This window comes from Tiliqua scincoides, chromosome 5 (assembly GCF_035046505.1).
Source record: "Tiliqua scincoides isolate rTilSci1 chromosome 5, rTilSci1.hap2, whole genome shotgun sequence".
Classification (NCBI taxonomy): domain Eukaryota; kingdom Metazoa; phylum Chordata; class Lepidosauria; order Squamata; family Scincidae; genus Tiliqua; species Tiliqua scincoides.
The window spans coordinates 101,079,485-101,096,145 of record NC_089825.1 but is presented as its reverse complement, the minus strand read 5'-3'; the positions used below and the strand labels follow the sequence as shown (position 1 = coordinate 101,096,145).

General features: G+C 43.3%; 2 protein-coding genes across 2 annotated transcripts; both read right to left on the bottom strand.

Annotated features, from left to right (window-relative positions):
• Positions 1 to 1,211: 1,211 nt before the first annotated feature.
• LOC136652648 (olfactory receptor 12D1-like) lies at positions 1,212 to 2,153 on the bottom strand. Its single transcript, XM_066629574.1, has one exon. The coding sequence runs from the start codon at positions 2,151 to 2,153 to the stop codon at positions 1,212 to 1,214; it is 942 nt and encodes a 313-aa protein (XP_066485671.1).
• Positions 2,154 to 12,939: 10,786 nt separating this feature from the next.
• Positions 12,940 to 13,881, bottom strand: LOC136652647 (olfactory receptor 12D2-like). The gene has a single exon (XM_066629573.1). It carries the CDS (start codon positions 13,879 to 13,881, stop codon positions 12,940 to 12,942), a length of 942 nt encoding a protein of 313 aa, XP_066485670.1.
• Between the last annotated feature and the right edge of the window lie 2,780 nt (positions 13,882 to 16,661).

Below are 16,661 nucleotides of genomic sequence, written 5' to 3'. Positions count from 1 at the left end.
TAGGGGACCAGTGCCCAGCCCTCTTCCTCCTTTGCATGTGGACACAGTACTGACACTCACCCGCCCGTCTCTAGGACAGTCTGAGTTTTACTGGTCACTGTTTGGGGCCAGGTAGGAATTTTTTGCTGCCTACCAGGATTGGCTGGTGGTGGGCAGTTTTTTCGCCTACCCCAGACTGCCAGGGTTTAGTGGGTTTTTTCCTCTGCTCTCTAACATCAGTCACTTTATGGCAGGTGGTGCGGGTTAGAAGGTGTGAGATGGACTTTGGTGCACACCTTTGGGCAGCATAGGCAGGGTGGAACCCACTTTCAGTTCTAAGGGGCCCAGCGGCATGAGGACATGAACGGGGCCCTGGCCATGACTGTGGGGCCACCTCAGAGGCTCTGTGGCTAGAGGTGGCATTGGCCGCAGTCCAGCTGCCTCAGCCCTTTCACAGGGTAGACCTGGTTAAGCTGCACCGCCTGTAAAAGGGGCCAGGCTTGGAGTCGGGTGCACGACCAGCCCGGGGGACAGATGTGATTCTGGTGCCTTCCAATGGTCCAGCCTCTGCACCACAGGTGCTTTGCTGCCACAGTAACTGCATGTCTCAGCCTCTCCTTCTATACTATCTTTAACTATTAATAGTGGCCCTTTCTCCCAGCTCCATTGTCTCGAGTGTTCATTGGGGTGGTGCACAAACAATTCCCGAGAAGTGCTCATCCATTATTGCATGAGGCAGGCTGTTCCAGGGCCAGATAGTCCTTAAAGTTAGAAAATTCTTTCCCCAAATCTACTACCCTACAACCCCTTCATTTTAATCCTGACCTCAGGAGTCAGAAGCAATAGGTTCTTTCCTTCTTCTCTGTGACAGACTTTCAGATCTTTGCAGATGATTTTCATATCTTGTCTTAGTCCTCTCAATTCCAGGTTACACATACCATGCTCATTTATTCCATGTAGGGCCCAGTTTTACCTTTGATGCCATCCTCTGAACCTGTTCCAAACTGGATGCGATACTCCAAGAAACTCTGGCAGGTGCAAAATAGAGTGGGATGGTGACATCTTATGATCTTAACTCTAAACCTCTGTTACTGCAGCCAAGCATTACATGAGCTTTTTCTGCAGCTGTACTACACTGCTGGCTCATGTCCAACTGGCGAATCACTAAGAAACCTGGATTGTTTGCTATATGTGCAGCCACCAAGGCAGGTCTACCCTGCCCCCAACTTTCCTTATGCCCTGCCAGAGAGTCGTTTTCTATATAGCCTCCTTCTCAGAGCAGATTTGACCTCTTGATTCCTCAGGGTGTAGATGAGAGGGTTTAGAACTGGAGTTATAATACTGTACAATAGTGTGATAATCATCTCTCTTTCAGTTGAGTCACCAGCAGAGGCAAGCATGTAGTTTGAGATGACTGGAATATATAGGAGGGCCACGACAGTCAGGTGGGAAGCACAGGTGGAGAAGGCCTTCCAACGGCTCTGCCATGTCTGGACTTTGAAGAAGAGAAAAAAGATAATGTAGAGGTAGGAGAGGAGAGTAAGGAAGAAGGAGCCCAAAGCAATGCAACTTGTGACCACATTCAGGAGGGTGAGGTTGAGGACCGTGCTACTGCAGGACAATTTTAGCAAGGGTTTGATGTCACAAAAGAAGTGCAGGACATGGTTGGGGCCACAGAACCATAGTTGGGAAGTCACTACAGTGTGCATCAGAGCATGAAAAAAGCCGGCAGACCAGGTGAACATCGCCAGTGTAAGGCAAGCCCATTTACTCATGATGACAGTGTAACGCAAGGGGTTGCAGATAGCTACATAGCGGTCAAATGCCATGACGCCCAGAAGCATACCCTCACTGCTGCCCAGGAAGTGGAAGAAGTGCAGCTGGGTCAGGCACCCAATAAAGGAAATGGTTTGGTGCTCCATTAGGAAGCCAAGGAGCATTTTTGGCACAGTAACTGTAGAGCAACAGATGTCCAGGAAAGAGAGATTGCCTAGGAAAAAATACATGGGTGTATGGAGCCGTGGCTCAGCTATGACCACAGTCAAAATGGCCCCATTCCCCAGGAGACAGGCCATGTAGAGGAACAGGAAAAGTGTGAAAAGAACATGTTGTTGTCTGTGGTCACTGGTCAGGCCCAACAGGATGAAGTTGTGCACTTTGGTCTGGTTATCCATTGCTGTGCAAGGGAAAGGAAAACAAACATGGTCTCAGCATTTCCACAATGAAGCAGACACTTTGAAAGAGATGGGGGGGGGGCAATGCTAAGTTTCTTCAGGTGTGTGGCCGCTTGTGTAAACTGCCCCCTCCGTTTTGCCTTCAGAGCCAGTCAAGGCTGCAAAAGCAAGCTTTTTTCAGCCTTGACTGGCTCTGAAGGTGAGGAGGAGGGGCCACTTTACACAAGCAGTCAGGCACCTGAAGAAACGTAGCATTTCTCCCACCTCCAGGAACGGCATTGTCTACAAATATACATATACTGGGACACAGATGTCCAGAATACAAAAAGGACAGATGCAAAAGTCCAGTATCAGGCCCATTTGACTGGCACATAGTTGTGCAGGATGCAATGGTTCCATCACTGTCTTTTTGTACTCAACATGCAGGTATGACATTCATGAGCAGTGGATCAAGTGTGGATCCTGGGTGTGTGAATTAGCCCACTTTAAATAGTCTGGATCTCTGGACAAAAGTCTTGAAGGAACTGGCCTGTCAAGAATCTGTCTTCCTTGTGGAATAATGAATTGATATAATGAGGACAGAAACACAGAACTCAGAATCAGCAGGTGGTGATTGGCTTCAGTGAGGACCAACATCAACATGACTTTCAATATGTAGTTCTTCTTCTGCTTGCTAAAAGAATACAGAACAGGCACAGCAGTGGCAGCTTCCCTCCTGAAGCAAAGAGAAACCAAGGGGCCTTTGACCTGGAGTGGGATTGTGGCAGTGGCAAAGGCTTTGCCTCCTTCCCCCATAACATGGTCCTAATTCAGATCATCACAATTTGAAGCCGCCCCCATCTTTGCAAAGCAATAAAATAGACAGCTCGTAGCAACAATCTGTTTTGAAGTTATTTCTAGTCTTAACCAAAGGCAGAGAATTTTTTTTTAGGGTAGATTTAACAGTGGCAAAATAACTAGTGACCATTCCGTCCTTCTCCACTATGTACCTCATTTAATTCCTGAGATTAAAAGCCCGCCCAAACCGAAGATTCAAGTCCCTCTTCTTTACCTTTGCCTTTATAACTCCCCCTACCCCATTATTCCAGTCACTGTGAGCCTCTTCAATGTCTTCACGTCCTGCACACCAGACACAACGGCTTTGGGAACTGCATGCCACAGTCAACCTATGGAAGAAAGAGAGCAACAGATCCATCCGTTCCACCCCTTATAGACCAATCACTTCCCAACAAATAGTTGGCAGGTACCATTTCTCATTTACCCCCAACACTCCCTGATCAACATTTTCCTTTTGAACAATCTTTTGCCCAGTCCTATCCAAATTTCCAGCACCAGTGCAGCCGCAACACAGCCCCAAGGTAAGGGAACACATATTCTCTTACGTTGAGGAAGCCTCTGTCACTGCCTCCCCACCACAGGATACAGCACAAGCCCCATTGGTATGGCTGCACCAGCACTGGAAAATTGGATTGGGCCCTTAGGCTGCAATTTGAAACACTGCCTACTAGAGAGTAAACCCTATTAGGCACATTGGAACTTACCTCTGAGTACACATGTACTTGTACATAAGATTGCACTGTTGATCAGTCTAAAAAAAAAAAAGCTGAATGGTATAATGGTTACTTCTTATGGACAGTAGCCACCTAAAACGACTCCCTGAATAACATAGCTTCTTCATCCCATGGCCCCTGTAAATCAAACCAGATGCCCTGCACTTGTACCCCCAGGGGTACTTGCCAGGACCTTTAAGGATACTTGAAAAAAAAAATTGAATAATGGCTGGAAAAGGCAGATCTGTATTAGAATGTCTTGTGCGGCTGGCAAGGCAGGAAGGCAGCTAGCTGGCTGCGAAAGACCCAGCCATTGCTAATTTCTGCTCATCAATTCATGTCTTATCAGATATGGATCAGTAGTTGAAAACATATAAATTTGAAATAGCAGCAGTTATGTTCATTACAAACTTGGGCTGCCAAGGGGTATGTAAGTGAAAAAAAGGTTGGGAACCAACATCTGCAGCTTGATCTACACCTTGGACTATATAAATGACTTCAAATAGAAAATGTTTGTTTCTCCAGGTCATACCTGCATCACTGTGATCACTGTATTCTTTCTGTTGAGAGGTGAAACAGAGATGGTAACTAAAATACACAGGGACAAAATGAGATCGTATCGGTTGTGTTCCATTGCCCATGCAAAAGCAGAAGTGAGAGCTGTCACTTCATTGTGTGTGTTTGAGAACACTCATTGATTTACACCTATCTTTTATAAGTCTTTCAGTGTCTCACATGGATTGGTGATGGGGTATTCTTGTGGGATGTCTTGCACCATGGGATATACACAGAGCTCAGTAACTAATGAGCATTCCTTTGATTCTGATAATATGAATGAATAGATTCATAAGGAGATAGTAATTATCAAACGACTGAAAAAAAAATGCTCTTCAAATCTTTTTAAACTCACTGTCTTTATTTTGGCCTAGCTTCTGTGCCTCCTACTATGCATGGAAATTTAACAGGTGAACCTTTCCTGGCATAACAGTAATTAAAGGTGGGAAAATATTTATTTTTCAAATTATTATACTTCTGTTTCCCTCTCAGGGTGGTGTACATGGTCCTTCCTCTTGTCCTCACAACAACCCTGTGAGGTAGGTTAGTCTGGTCCAAGGTAACCTGGGAAGCTTCATGGTTCAGCAGGAATTTGAACCTAGATCTTCCAGCTCTAACTCCACTACAAACCACTACACCACCCTGGGTGTTGTTTAAAATGAATGAATGAATGAATGAATGAATGAATAAATAAATAAATGGAAAGCATACTTGCCAAACAATAGTCATAAAACAGCAACAAGAATGGCTCCAACAACAATTCTCTTTCATGTCTGGCATAAAAGGCAAAATTCTTCTAACAAGGCTAAGAAACACAGGAAGAAACATTTGACACCAAGGCTTTACTCAGAAGCGCCCTATACATTCCAAGGGGAGAAGTAAGATAAGTCTTCCTCTGGTTCTCAAAACAATTACCAGGGTCACATTTACATGTCAGGCTCACATACATGGAATGCAGGGACATGCCGTGACTTCTTGTGCCGATGAGGCACATGATGTCACAGTGCCCCATGACCTGAAAATGACGTCACTTCTGAAAGTAAAGTCATTTTTGGGTCACAACCAGGCACAAACCCTCCGGTCATGCCTGGAGGTGTTCCAAGCCCAGAGAGTCTGCATATGGCCATTTCAGCCTGTGGAAGACCTTCTAATCCTCCAGAAGCATTTTCCTCTGGAGGCCTTCTGAGGACTGGAGATGCTGAGGAAAAAATGGAAGCATTTTTCAAAGCACCACAGAGAAAAGAAAAAATGGAAGTACACCCCGCTCTTGGTGGGGGAGTGTGGTCAGGGTCAGATGAGGCAGAGCTTCACCTGCCTCCAAGGACCACATCATCATCATGTATGCAACTTGTCAAGGATGTTTTCAATTTTCTTGTTCAATGTTGTATTCCCATAGTGCCCACGTGCACAAAGAGGAAGAGGGCTGGGTCTCGTCCCCTTTTAAAGGACCACCGTAACTGCCCAACCCAGCCCCCTACACCTCCCCCTTGGGGAGGGGCTCTCGTGTCCTGGTCAGGCATAACAAACTTCGATCACCTCCTTAAAGGGGGCGATCGTGCATCTGTTTCATGTAGTTTTGCATCATCATCATCATCATCATCATCATCATCATCAACAACAACAACAACAACAACAACATGGTAACAAAATTCAAAGACATACATTTTGTATGTAACTGAGGTATTATGTACTTTGTATTATGTACTGAAGTATCACGAACACTCTTAGGAGTGTTCATGAGATCTTCTACAAGATGGCTTTGAGGGAAAAGCCCTCCATGAAAAGAAATGGATTAGGACAAACAAGTTGCAAAACAAAGAAATAAACCATTGGTATTTATCTATGCTGTTTACAAAAAAAGTCTTTAAAATAAATTGATCAGTAATTGATGGCATGTTGAGATTTTACTTTCTGTGCATTCCGGTTTAAAAACACAGATGAAAAGTCATAGATTGACAGGTATTACATTATCCTGATGATTCGTTAAACTGCAGGGGATTCTGCCACTACTGGATGAATGTTTGAGAATGCGTTGCCAGACTGGATTGTCCATCCAAATGTTATCCTTCTAAAGAGGAATGCAAGTACTGGAGTCTCTCTCTGCTTGCTTTCGAATGCCAAAGAAGGAAGCAGTGATATGTCCAGCAGTTTGTACAATTGCAGGAGGAAAAGGAGAGATTTGCATGGTTGGCCCACCTAGTCTAGCAGTTGAGGAAGTAAGCAGGTAGTGATGGAAATAGAAGAGATGATGATGATGATGATGTATATTTATATATCGCTTTTCAATAAGAGTAGTTCACAATGTGATTTATATAGTAAAATAAATAAATAAATGATTCCCTATTCCCAATGGGCTGACAATCTTTAAAAAGAAATACAAAAGAGACACCATCAGCATCCACAGGAAAAGAAGCTGTGCTGGGGTGAAGCGGGTCAGTTGACCTCCCCCTGCTAAATATAAGAGGGCACCACTTTAAGCCATTTCTGCCCAGCATTGGATATACACAACGGGGCTCAAATGTGTATACCTATGAGCTGAGCAGAAATGGGTTAAAAGGTGCCTCTGCCCAGTTAGCAAGGGTTTACACGTCCAATGCTGGGTATAGCCCTTTCCTAAAGACATCAGTTTGTCTTATTCGTGGTGATATTCATGCCTCTCCAAACCTCTCTGTACTACATTTTTCTCAGAGCTTCTTACATGGTGCTGTATATTCCCAAATTGGATTTTTAATCCCCTGGTCATTTTTTCTCTAGCTTTTCTCTGAAGCTAACTTTCTCTTTCTCTCCTTTGTTCCCATCAATCTTATTTCTCAATTTCTGTCTTCTCAATCTAACCCCCAATCTCTCTCTCTCTCTCTCTCTCTCTCTCACACACACACACACACACACACACACACACACACACACAAACACTATGAAGACCCAATCCTATCCAACTTTCCAGTACCGATGCAGTTATGCCAGTAGAGGGACAGTCATGAAGTCCTCCTCAAAGAAAGGATATGTTTGTTCCCTTTCCTTGGGGCTGCATTGAGGCTGCATCGATGCTGGAAAGTTGGATAGGATTGGGCCCTAAATGTAGTTTGCACTCACCTTCAGAATCATACATGGGTGTTCTAGAGAAGAGTGCTGGGAAAGAACTGGCAGCTCTAATACACAGGGGTGCCTTTCCAGGAATGCAGGCTCTTTTAATACCTTTAATCCTTAGAATGACTTCTCCCAGGGGAAAAATGGAAAGTATACAGTACTTGAGCAGATTGTGTTATGTACCGGCAGTCATTCTCTTCCAGTTGAGGGTATTTGACTCTCTTTGGGCTGGATCACATTTTAAAGAAACAAACCTCTGCCAATCTCAAGAATCCAGTGGATACACAAGATCTTGTGGTGATCCCTAGATTGTCACATTGTGGTTGGCACGCTATCCCTGAGTTTAGTACCAGAAGAAATGCTTCTGCCTATTCTTAACTCTAAAGTTTTCCCCCTTTGAAGTGCAGCCAGGCAGGAAAAGGCATTGCACCAAGTATATGGCCAGCATGACAGGCAGATGACAAACTAAGCTCCATGGAGGATGACAAGGATTCAGATAGTGAAGTATTTGCCCCTGCAGTTCGTACTTGAATAGGACGTGTTCCTTGTTTGGTTGAGATATTCAATTGCTATGTAAAATGAAACCTACAGCGTTGGTGTTCTACAGATCACACAAAGAAGAAGAAGAAAGACAGTAGCTTCTCCGTATAAATTGAGAACATCCATCCTTCGCTTCTACTTTTAAAACATATAGTATTCCACTGGCACGATTCTTGCCATGGGATACTATTAGCCTCAGAAGCATACAAGAGATTAATTGGTTGTGAAAGTGGAAATTACTGACTAGGTTTCTGAGGATCAGTTAATTATGACATCACTGAAAATGAGAACAAAAATGGTCCCAGTTCCTCTGCCTTCAACAACATACGGAAATTTAGCAAGTGAGCCTCTTCCTGATCTGAAAGTAAATGGTGGTCAATGCAAACCAACCTGGCCCAGCCCGAGCCCTCTGGAGGTGACCGAAGCTGTGCTTTACTTGCCTCCAGAGGACTTTCTGAAACCTACAGAGGCCGCATGCCTTATTAAGCTTATTTATGCCTTATAAGGTATTCTGAGTCCAGGGGAAGCCCCTGGAGGGCTTTCCTGGTCTCAGAATATCTTATAAAGGCAAAATATCACTTCTGGTTTCCCTCAGGAAACTGGAAGCAGCATTTTTTTTCCTTGAAATGGCCATTCCGAAGTCTGCAGAGGTCACAGGCGGATGCCAAAGGGGCCAAAACAATGGATTTAATTATCCGTGGTTTTCTGTGGGGAGTCTGAGAATGGATCCCCCATGGATTCTGAGACCCACCTATGCTTTCAAACCCCCTCCCCACACACAAACATAAAGAAGCATTTACTGACTCCTAAATGGGGCACATCATTTAACTGCTACATTAATGGCAATTTTTTCTTCTTCTCTATGAATGTTTTGTTTGTTTTATTTTAATGGTCTGCAAAGTGGAAGTTTATGCTTGCACTGAAGTCTCCTACAGGGATATATTAAAATGTGCTGCAAATTGTAGGATAGATAATTCACTGTGATGTATGAATACCCCAGGTTCAGGGCTTAATTACACGGGCCAACACACATTTTGCTTCCTTAAACGGTACACCAATTCCTGGGTATATTTGGGGTGCTGATTCCAAAAATGGCATCCGTTTTGCCCTATCACATCTAGTTTTGGAGAAACAGCATAGCCTCTTTAGTGAATGGTTCAAGCAGCTTCCTCATGAGGATGTCTACACCATGGCTTCCTCATGAGGAAGCTGCTTGAACCATTCACTAAAGAGGCTATACTATATCTCCAAAAATAGACGTGATAGGACAAAACGATGCCATTTTTGCAACTGGCACCCCAAATTCATATCAAGCCACCATAAAGTTTGGGAAAAACTCTTCTGACCCTCAATTTTTTAGGCCTGTGTTATCTAACCTGACTATTCTGGGCCCCTGGGTGTTCTCTATCCTTTCTGTATCCTTCATCGAAATTTAATAGACATATTTGTGGATATTTGGAAGCCATTTTTAGATACAGATGCATAGTGTATTTACTGTCTGTGGATTAAGGTTTATAGTGGAAATTGCAACAAATTCCTCTCTGTATAATTTTTTTTAGCTGTTGATGTATGTAGTATTGTTGCACACACACACACACACACACACACACACACACACACACATATCACATCACAAACCTTTTTTTCTTCTCTTTTTTTCTCTCTGTTATTTTATGGTGATTGTGCTTTTTGTTTTCCTTTTAAAGGGTTGAAACACAAAAACAAAAGGAGAACAATCTTTAAAATTAAAATAATCTGAGTTTTGAGACCCTGGTTCATTAAAATCACACACACCTAACATTTCTCCCATATCAGTGATGGGCATTTTCAAAGGGTTGGAGATCAAAGACATTCCAACCATCCTATAGGTGTTCATAGAAAGCAGATTACTTATACAGGGCAGCCCTCAGTTCCTCAGTAGATGTTCCTGGAACCCCCATGGATACTGAAAACTGCTGATGATTGAACCTGCAGATTTTGTGCCCCCAGACCCTCCAAACCTGACCAGAGCTGAGTTCCGGTCATGTCTGGAAGACCTTCTGAGGCCTACTTTTCTGAGGCCTTCCTTTCTTTTGACCAAAAACCAGACATCATGATTTCTGGTCTTCTGGAGGCCTCAGACATTCTTCTGAGAGCCGGGGAGTCTCCCGTTGCCTCCAGAGGGTACAGGTTGGACCCACCTGCAGGTTCAGAACCCTTTAATGATCAAATCCGTGGTTTCCAAAACTGTGGATAATGCAGGCTGCCTGTATACCAAGAACAAGGCTGAATTGCTCACTTGTGACTTACTAGGACAAGAATTCTGCATTTTAAGAATATGGGAGAGCAGAGGATGGTAGAAGAGTCAGATTCCCCTTTAAATCCAGATGAGTGAGTGCAGAATGGGCAAATCAATGTCATGAGAAAGTAATATGTCTTGTTAGTAAGTCACAAGTGAGCAGTTCAGCCTTGTTCTCAGTATATAAGTATCCTGATGTATATAAGATGATTGGAGTGTCTTTGATCTCCCACCCTTTGAGAACGCCCATCACAGAAATGGGTGGAATATTAGGTATGTGAGATTTGGTCCAAAACCCAGATTATTTTAATTTTAAAGATAGCTATGACCACAGAAGCCTTAGAATGTGTGTCAAATGGAGATCGAGTTGATGTCAGTTGAGGAGCACATGTACTAGCATTGACATGTATACTTGAGTATGTGTGGTAACAGAATTCACCATTGACTGGGAACATGTAATACAGTATTCTTGAATATGGGAGTAGAAGTGCTCAGTCAAAACAGAACTAGTGCAGGCATGGAGATGGCAAATGGTCTGGGATGGTGCAGTTGAACTAGGAAGTGGCAGAATGGATCTGGCAACATACAGAGTCCTGGAAATACATTGAGAGATTTTTTTAAAAAAAAAATATGAATGCATCACACACAGGCAAAAGTCAAGGAGAATGAATGAGGAGGAATGGCTACTTTAGGAACAATGGAATGGAAAAGAATGAATTAGTTCAAAGAATTAATACATTCAAAATATTCAGAGCTCCTGGGAATGTGTACCCCAAGAAAGAAGGCACACAAATCAGAGAAAACAGTTTATTCATTTTTATTGTTGCTACCCATGAATAACACTGATCTGAAGAAAAGGACAGATCAATGAGCAGCTTAAATGCAGTTGCTTTCTGCCTCACTGACAGCTCACATCTGTCAATCATATTATCCCTACCCTGGCCCTTCCCTCCTTACCCAAATTCTTTGCACTCCACCATCCATAGAAGGAAGAAAATGCACTAAACCAGTGTTTCTCAACCAGTGGTACAGGTAGCACAAGTGGTACTTAAGGTTTTGTCCAGTAGTACCTGTGGGACCCCTGCCACCTGGCAGTGAGACCAGTAACAAGATGTGACAAACAGCAATAGCAGCCATGGCTCAACAGGCAGAGCTTTAAGGCATGCTTTCTTCCATGCTCAGAAAAGTCCTCCTGCCCACCATGAACATTTTTCTGGTGTTTATTATGTCGCATCTGGTCTCCCGCCCCAGAGGTAACTTTTGATGATGTCACCACCAGTGACTTCCAGTGGTACTTCCAATAGGTGGACCATGCAAAGTTGTGCAGCGGAGCACAAACATTGAGAAATGCTGTACAAGACTGCTACGGACAGAATACAAGTTGTATGTAAGTAAAAAAAAAGCAGCCATCCAACCAAAAGGGACGGGTGGCTTCAGGTGACTTTTATTTAGTATTGAGAAGATTGATAGGCCATCCCGTTTAGGGTGTAGCAGGTCCAAAACAGTGTTATTATGCTAAGAGCATAATTCTTCCCCTACCACAGTGCACACAATACAAGGAAGCTGTGAACAAACAGAAGAGGCAAAACAAGACAACAGGGTGAGTTGTTTTGTGTTTTGTTTTGTTTTTATTTTCTTGCTGTCCCCAGTTCAACCAAAGGTCTGTATCCAAAGTCAGGTTTGCCTGTCTAAATGGCATTCAGAATTACAGCCTACAGGTATAATCTAATTATCCATTAATTTTTCATCCCTGATTTTATCTCAACACAATGAGAAGGTCCCTTTAAGTTAACAAAAAAAATGTCCCTTTACTTAGGACACAATCCTAACCCCTTATGTCCGTGCTTTCCAGCACGGACATAAGGGCAATGCAGCTCTGAGGTAAGGGAACAAACATTCCCTTACTTTGAGGAGGCCTCTGTGAGTGACACCCAACTGCAGGATGCAGCACATGTCCCTTTGGAAAGCACTGGCATAAGGGGTTAGGATTGCACCCTTAGTGGTTTAGAAACAGCCTTGTCATGCTTATGTAATGTGGGAGAGCGGAAGCAGGCAGGCAGGCAATCAATCAATCAACAGCTTAGTTTCAGTTCACTCCAAGGCAAGCAACCCCTCCTTTCCCCCGGGAGCTTGCCAAAGAATGCCACGTGGAAGGGATTATCACCTTTGCATTCTTTTTGCATTCTATCACCTATTCCAGAGGAAAGGAGGGGTTGCTTGCCTTGGAAACTAAGCTGTCGATGGACCGATTGCTTGTCTGCTGCCCCTCTAAGCAAGGCTATTTTTAAACTGCTAAGTGAAAGGACACTGAGTAAAGGGAATTTTTTCCAAAAAAAATTGATTTTATTTAACATGATTTTCAGCATCCTTGGGGGTTCTGGGAATGGAACTCACTCAGATGCTGATACACAAGGGCCAGAGAGAGGCCAGACGGGGAAGGAATCCAGCTGGAAGGAGGAGTTCTATGAAAGACTAGAACTAGTCAATTGTAAAAATCCCTACGGGGGTTTAGAACAGCCTGCCTATGTAAACCGCCTTGGATTAAAGTCTGAGGAGAAATCTGACGACCAAAGAAAGGCGGTATATAAATACCTGTATAAATAAATAAATAAATAAATAAATTGCTTTGTAAAAAAAATGAATAAGAGTCACAGTCAAGACTGTTCACACTTCATTCTGTTTCTTGGCAGTTCATAAATATGATGGTACCTTGAAAACCAACACTGCTACATTTCTGTTTTTTTTTCGTAATTTGACCCATTCCCTGAGCATTAATTCATGTCCTTCCAGGAAGCAGTTTTCTGCCTAGAATTCTTTTCAGTGATGATTTTACCTCTTCATTTCTCAGGGTGTAGATTAAGGGGTTTAAAATTGGGGTGACTACAGTGTAGAGCAAGGTGTTGATCATGTCTCTCCCATAGGAGTCACTGGTAGAAGGAAGCACATAGTTTGAGATTGCTGGAATTAGGTAGAGCATCACAACGGTCAAGTGTGAAGCGCAGGTAGAGAAGGCTTTCCAACGGCTCTGCCACGTTCGGAACTTGAAGAAGAGGAAGGAGATGATATAGAGGTAGGAGAGGAAAGTGCAGAAAAAGGATACCACAGCAATAAAACCAGTGAACACATTAAAGAGGGTGAGGTTGAAGGCAGTGCTACAGCAGGCCAATTTTAGCAGGGGTTTGATATCACAAACAAAATGCTGGACCTGCTTGGGGCCACAGAACCATAGTCGCGAAGTCATCACTGTGTTCATCAGGGCATAGAAGAAACCAGCACCCCAGGTGGCCATAGCTAGTCTCAGGCAAGCCCATTTGCTCATAATGATGCTGTAATGCAGAGGATTGCAGATGGCGACATAACGGTCATACGCCATGACGCCCAGAAGCATGGCCTCACTACTTCCCCAAAAGTGGAAAAAATGCATTTGCGTCAGGCACCCGATAAAGGAAATAGCCTGATTCTCCATTAGGAATCCTCTCAGCATTCTGGGATTTGCCACTGTAGAGAAACAGATATCCAGACAAGAAAGGTTTCCTAGGAAAAAGTACATGGGCGTATGGAGCCTTGGCTCAGCTACAACGACAGTCAAAATGGCCCCATTTCCCAGCAAACAGGCCACGTAGAGCAGCAGAAAAGGGGTGAAGAGAAGGTTTTGCAGCTTTGGGTCGTGTGTTAGACCGAGGAGGACGAACTCTTCAATCTCTGTCCAGTTCTCCATTGCTATCCAAACAGAAAACAGGAAATAAATGCTTTCATCAATTTCCATAAATACTTGGTCATTGTTTCCAGAAAAAGAAAAATGAAAAAATAATGAGGAATCAGTTACAGCGAGGAATATGATTTCAATTCCTACAAGATTCTATGCACTCTAGCATGAAAGCATAAGCAAGCAGTGCCTGATGTCTAAATAATGTTTTTTTTTTAAATTAATCCTTCTAGTTTCTCTGCTGAAATCATCAACATCATCATCATCATGTACTCAACTTGTCAAGGACGTTTTCAATTTTCTTGTTCAATGTTGAATGTGTTTCATGTAGTTGTGCATCGTCATCATCATCAACATCAACATGGTAATAATATTCAAAGACATACATTTTGTATGTAACTGAGGTATTATGCACTTTGCTCTTCTCAGGAGTGTTCATGAGACCTTCTACAAGATGGCTTTGAGGGAGAAGCCCTCCATGAAAAGAAATGGATTAGGGCAAACAAGTTGCAAAACAAAGAAACAAACCATTGGTATTTATCTATGCTGTTTACAAAAAAGGTCTTTAAAAAAAAACTGATCAGTAAAGTCATTGATGTAATGTTGAGATTTTACTTTCTGTGCATACCTGTTTAAAAACCCAGATGAAAAGTCATAGATTAACAGGTATTACATTATCCTGATGATTTGTTAAACTGCAGGGGATTCTGCCACTACTGGATGAATGGTTGAGAATGTGTTGCCCGACTGGATTGTCCATTCAAATGTTATCCTTCTAAAGAGGAATGCAAGTACTGGAGTCTCCCTCTGCTTGCTTTGGAATGCCAAAGAAGGAAGAAAAGATATTTCCAGCAGTTTGTACAATTGTGGAAGTGGGGGATTTCCATGGTTGGCCAACCTAGTCTAGCAGTTGAGGAAGTAAACAGATAATGATGGAAATTAGAGGAGATGATGATGATGGATATGTATATATCACTTTTCAGTAGGAGTAGTTCACAGTGCAATTTGCACAGTAAAATATATCAATAAATGATTCCCTGTCCCCAATGGGCTAATTTAAAAAAAATATGGAAGAGACACCAGCAACAGCTACAAGAAAAGACACTATGCTGGTGAGAAGCGGTACACTTGCTGTCCCCCTACTAAATGTAAGAGAGCACCCCTTTAAAACCTGCCTCTTTTCCCAGTTAGCCTGGTTGACCTGGACTCTGGAGTTAAGGTAGTGCTCATGCTCCCTCACCCCAAACACAAACACCTGCCTAGAAGAGGTGGCTCCAGAGGCCAATCCGAATGGGAGTCCAGTTCTATCCAACAGGTAGATCTGGGCTCGATGTCCAGATGGGAGCCCAGGTCTATCTGCATAGAAGAGGGCTCCAGAGGGCAGTTGGGATGGGAGTCCAGGTCTACTAGGCAGGTAGATCTGGGCTCCAAGTCTGGCTGAAGTTCAACCAGGAACCCAGGTCTACTGGCCTGGTTGACCTGGGCTCTGGAGTTAAGGTAGTGCTTGTACCCCCCCCCCCCAAACAAAAACACTGAAACCACCCATGGTGTCACCCCACCTCAGGTTCACCTTATTGGTTCCATGCTTTGTCATAAGAATTTATTGGCTCTTTGAACAGTCAGTCTCACTAGTCCGTTTTGAGTTAAGGAAATTGTACTTTTTGTTACGTAAGATAGTTGCATTTTTGTGTTCTGGTTTTTTGGCCATAGAATGGAGATATTTCAGTCTGGTTTGTTTCACTGCATTTTGTTGTAAACTACACATCAAATGGTATATAACATGTTGGCATAATTACTAACAACCACGACTTTAGTGATTTTGGTCACTATTGGTGTCACGGCCCTTTGGGTGGCAACAGGGACGTCCCTCGCTAGCTGCACCACTGTGTGGTGATGTTTTTGCCTTTCCAAACCTTTCTGTATGACATTTTTCTCAAAGCTTCTGATACGTTATATATTCCAAATCTGACTTTCAATTCACTGGTCATTTTTTTTTTCTCTAGCTTTTCTTTGCAACTGACCTTGTCTTTGTTCCCTTCAATCTTGTCCTCAATTTCTGTCTTCTAAGTCTAGCTCCCCGTCTCTCTTAATTTTACACACACACACACACACACACACACACACACACACACACACTTCTAGAATACTCTAAGGACCCAATCCTATCCAACATTCCAACACTGATGCAGCTATGCTAACAGGGTGTGCACAGCAGTGGAGGGACATTCATTGAGGCCTCCTCAAGGGACAGTCATGAAGGCCTCCTCCTCAGGGCTGTACTGAGGTTGATCAATGCTGGAAAGTTGGAAAGGATTGGGCCCTACATGTAGTTTGCACTCACCTTGAAAATCATGCATGGATGTTCCAGAGAAGGGTGCAGGGAAAGAACTGACAGCTCTAATACACTGAGGTGTCTTTCCAGGAATTCAGGCTCTTTAATCCTCAGAATGACCTTCCCCCCAGAGAAAAATGGAAAGTACACAGTAAATGAGCAGATTGTGTTATGCATGGGCAGTCATTCTCTTCCAGTTGGGGGTATCTGACCCCCTTTGGGGTGGATTACTTTTTAAAGCAAGGAACCTGCCAAAGTCCAGTGGATGCACAAGATCTTGTGGTGATGCCTCTTTCATCACACTGTGGTTCACAAGCTAGCCCTGAGTGCAGTATCAGATCATACAAAGAAGAAGCAGAAGAAGAAAGAGAGTAGCTTCTCTGTATAAATTGGGAATATTCATCCTTCGCTTCCACTTTAAAAACATATAGTATCCCACTGGGACAATTCTTGCCATGGG

Bases quoted from the DNA above. Each gene is read 5' to 3' on its own strand.
- LOC136652648 (XM_066629574.1), bottom strand. From the start codon at position 2,153: ATGGATAACCAGACCAAAGTGCACAACTTCATCCTGTTGGGCCTGACC.
- LOC136652647 (XM_066629573.1), bottom strand. From the start codon at position 13,881: ATGGAGAACTGGACAGAGATTGAAGAGTTCGTCCTCCTCGGTCTAACA.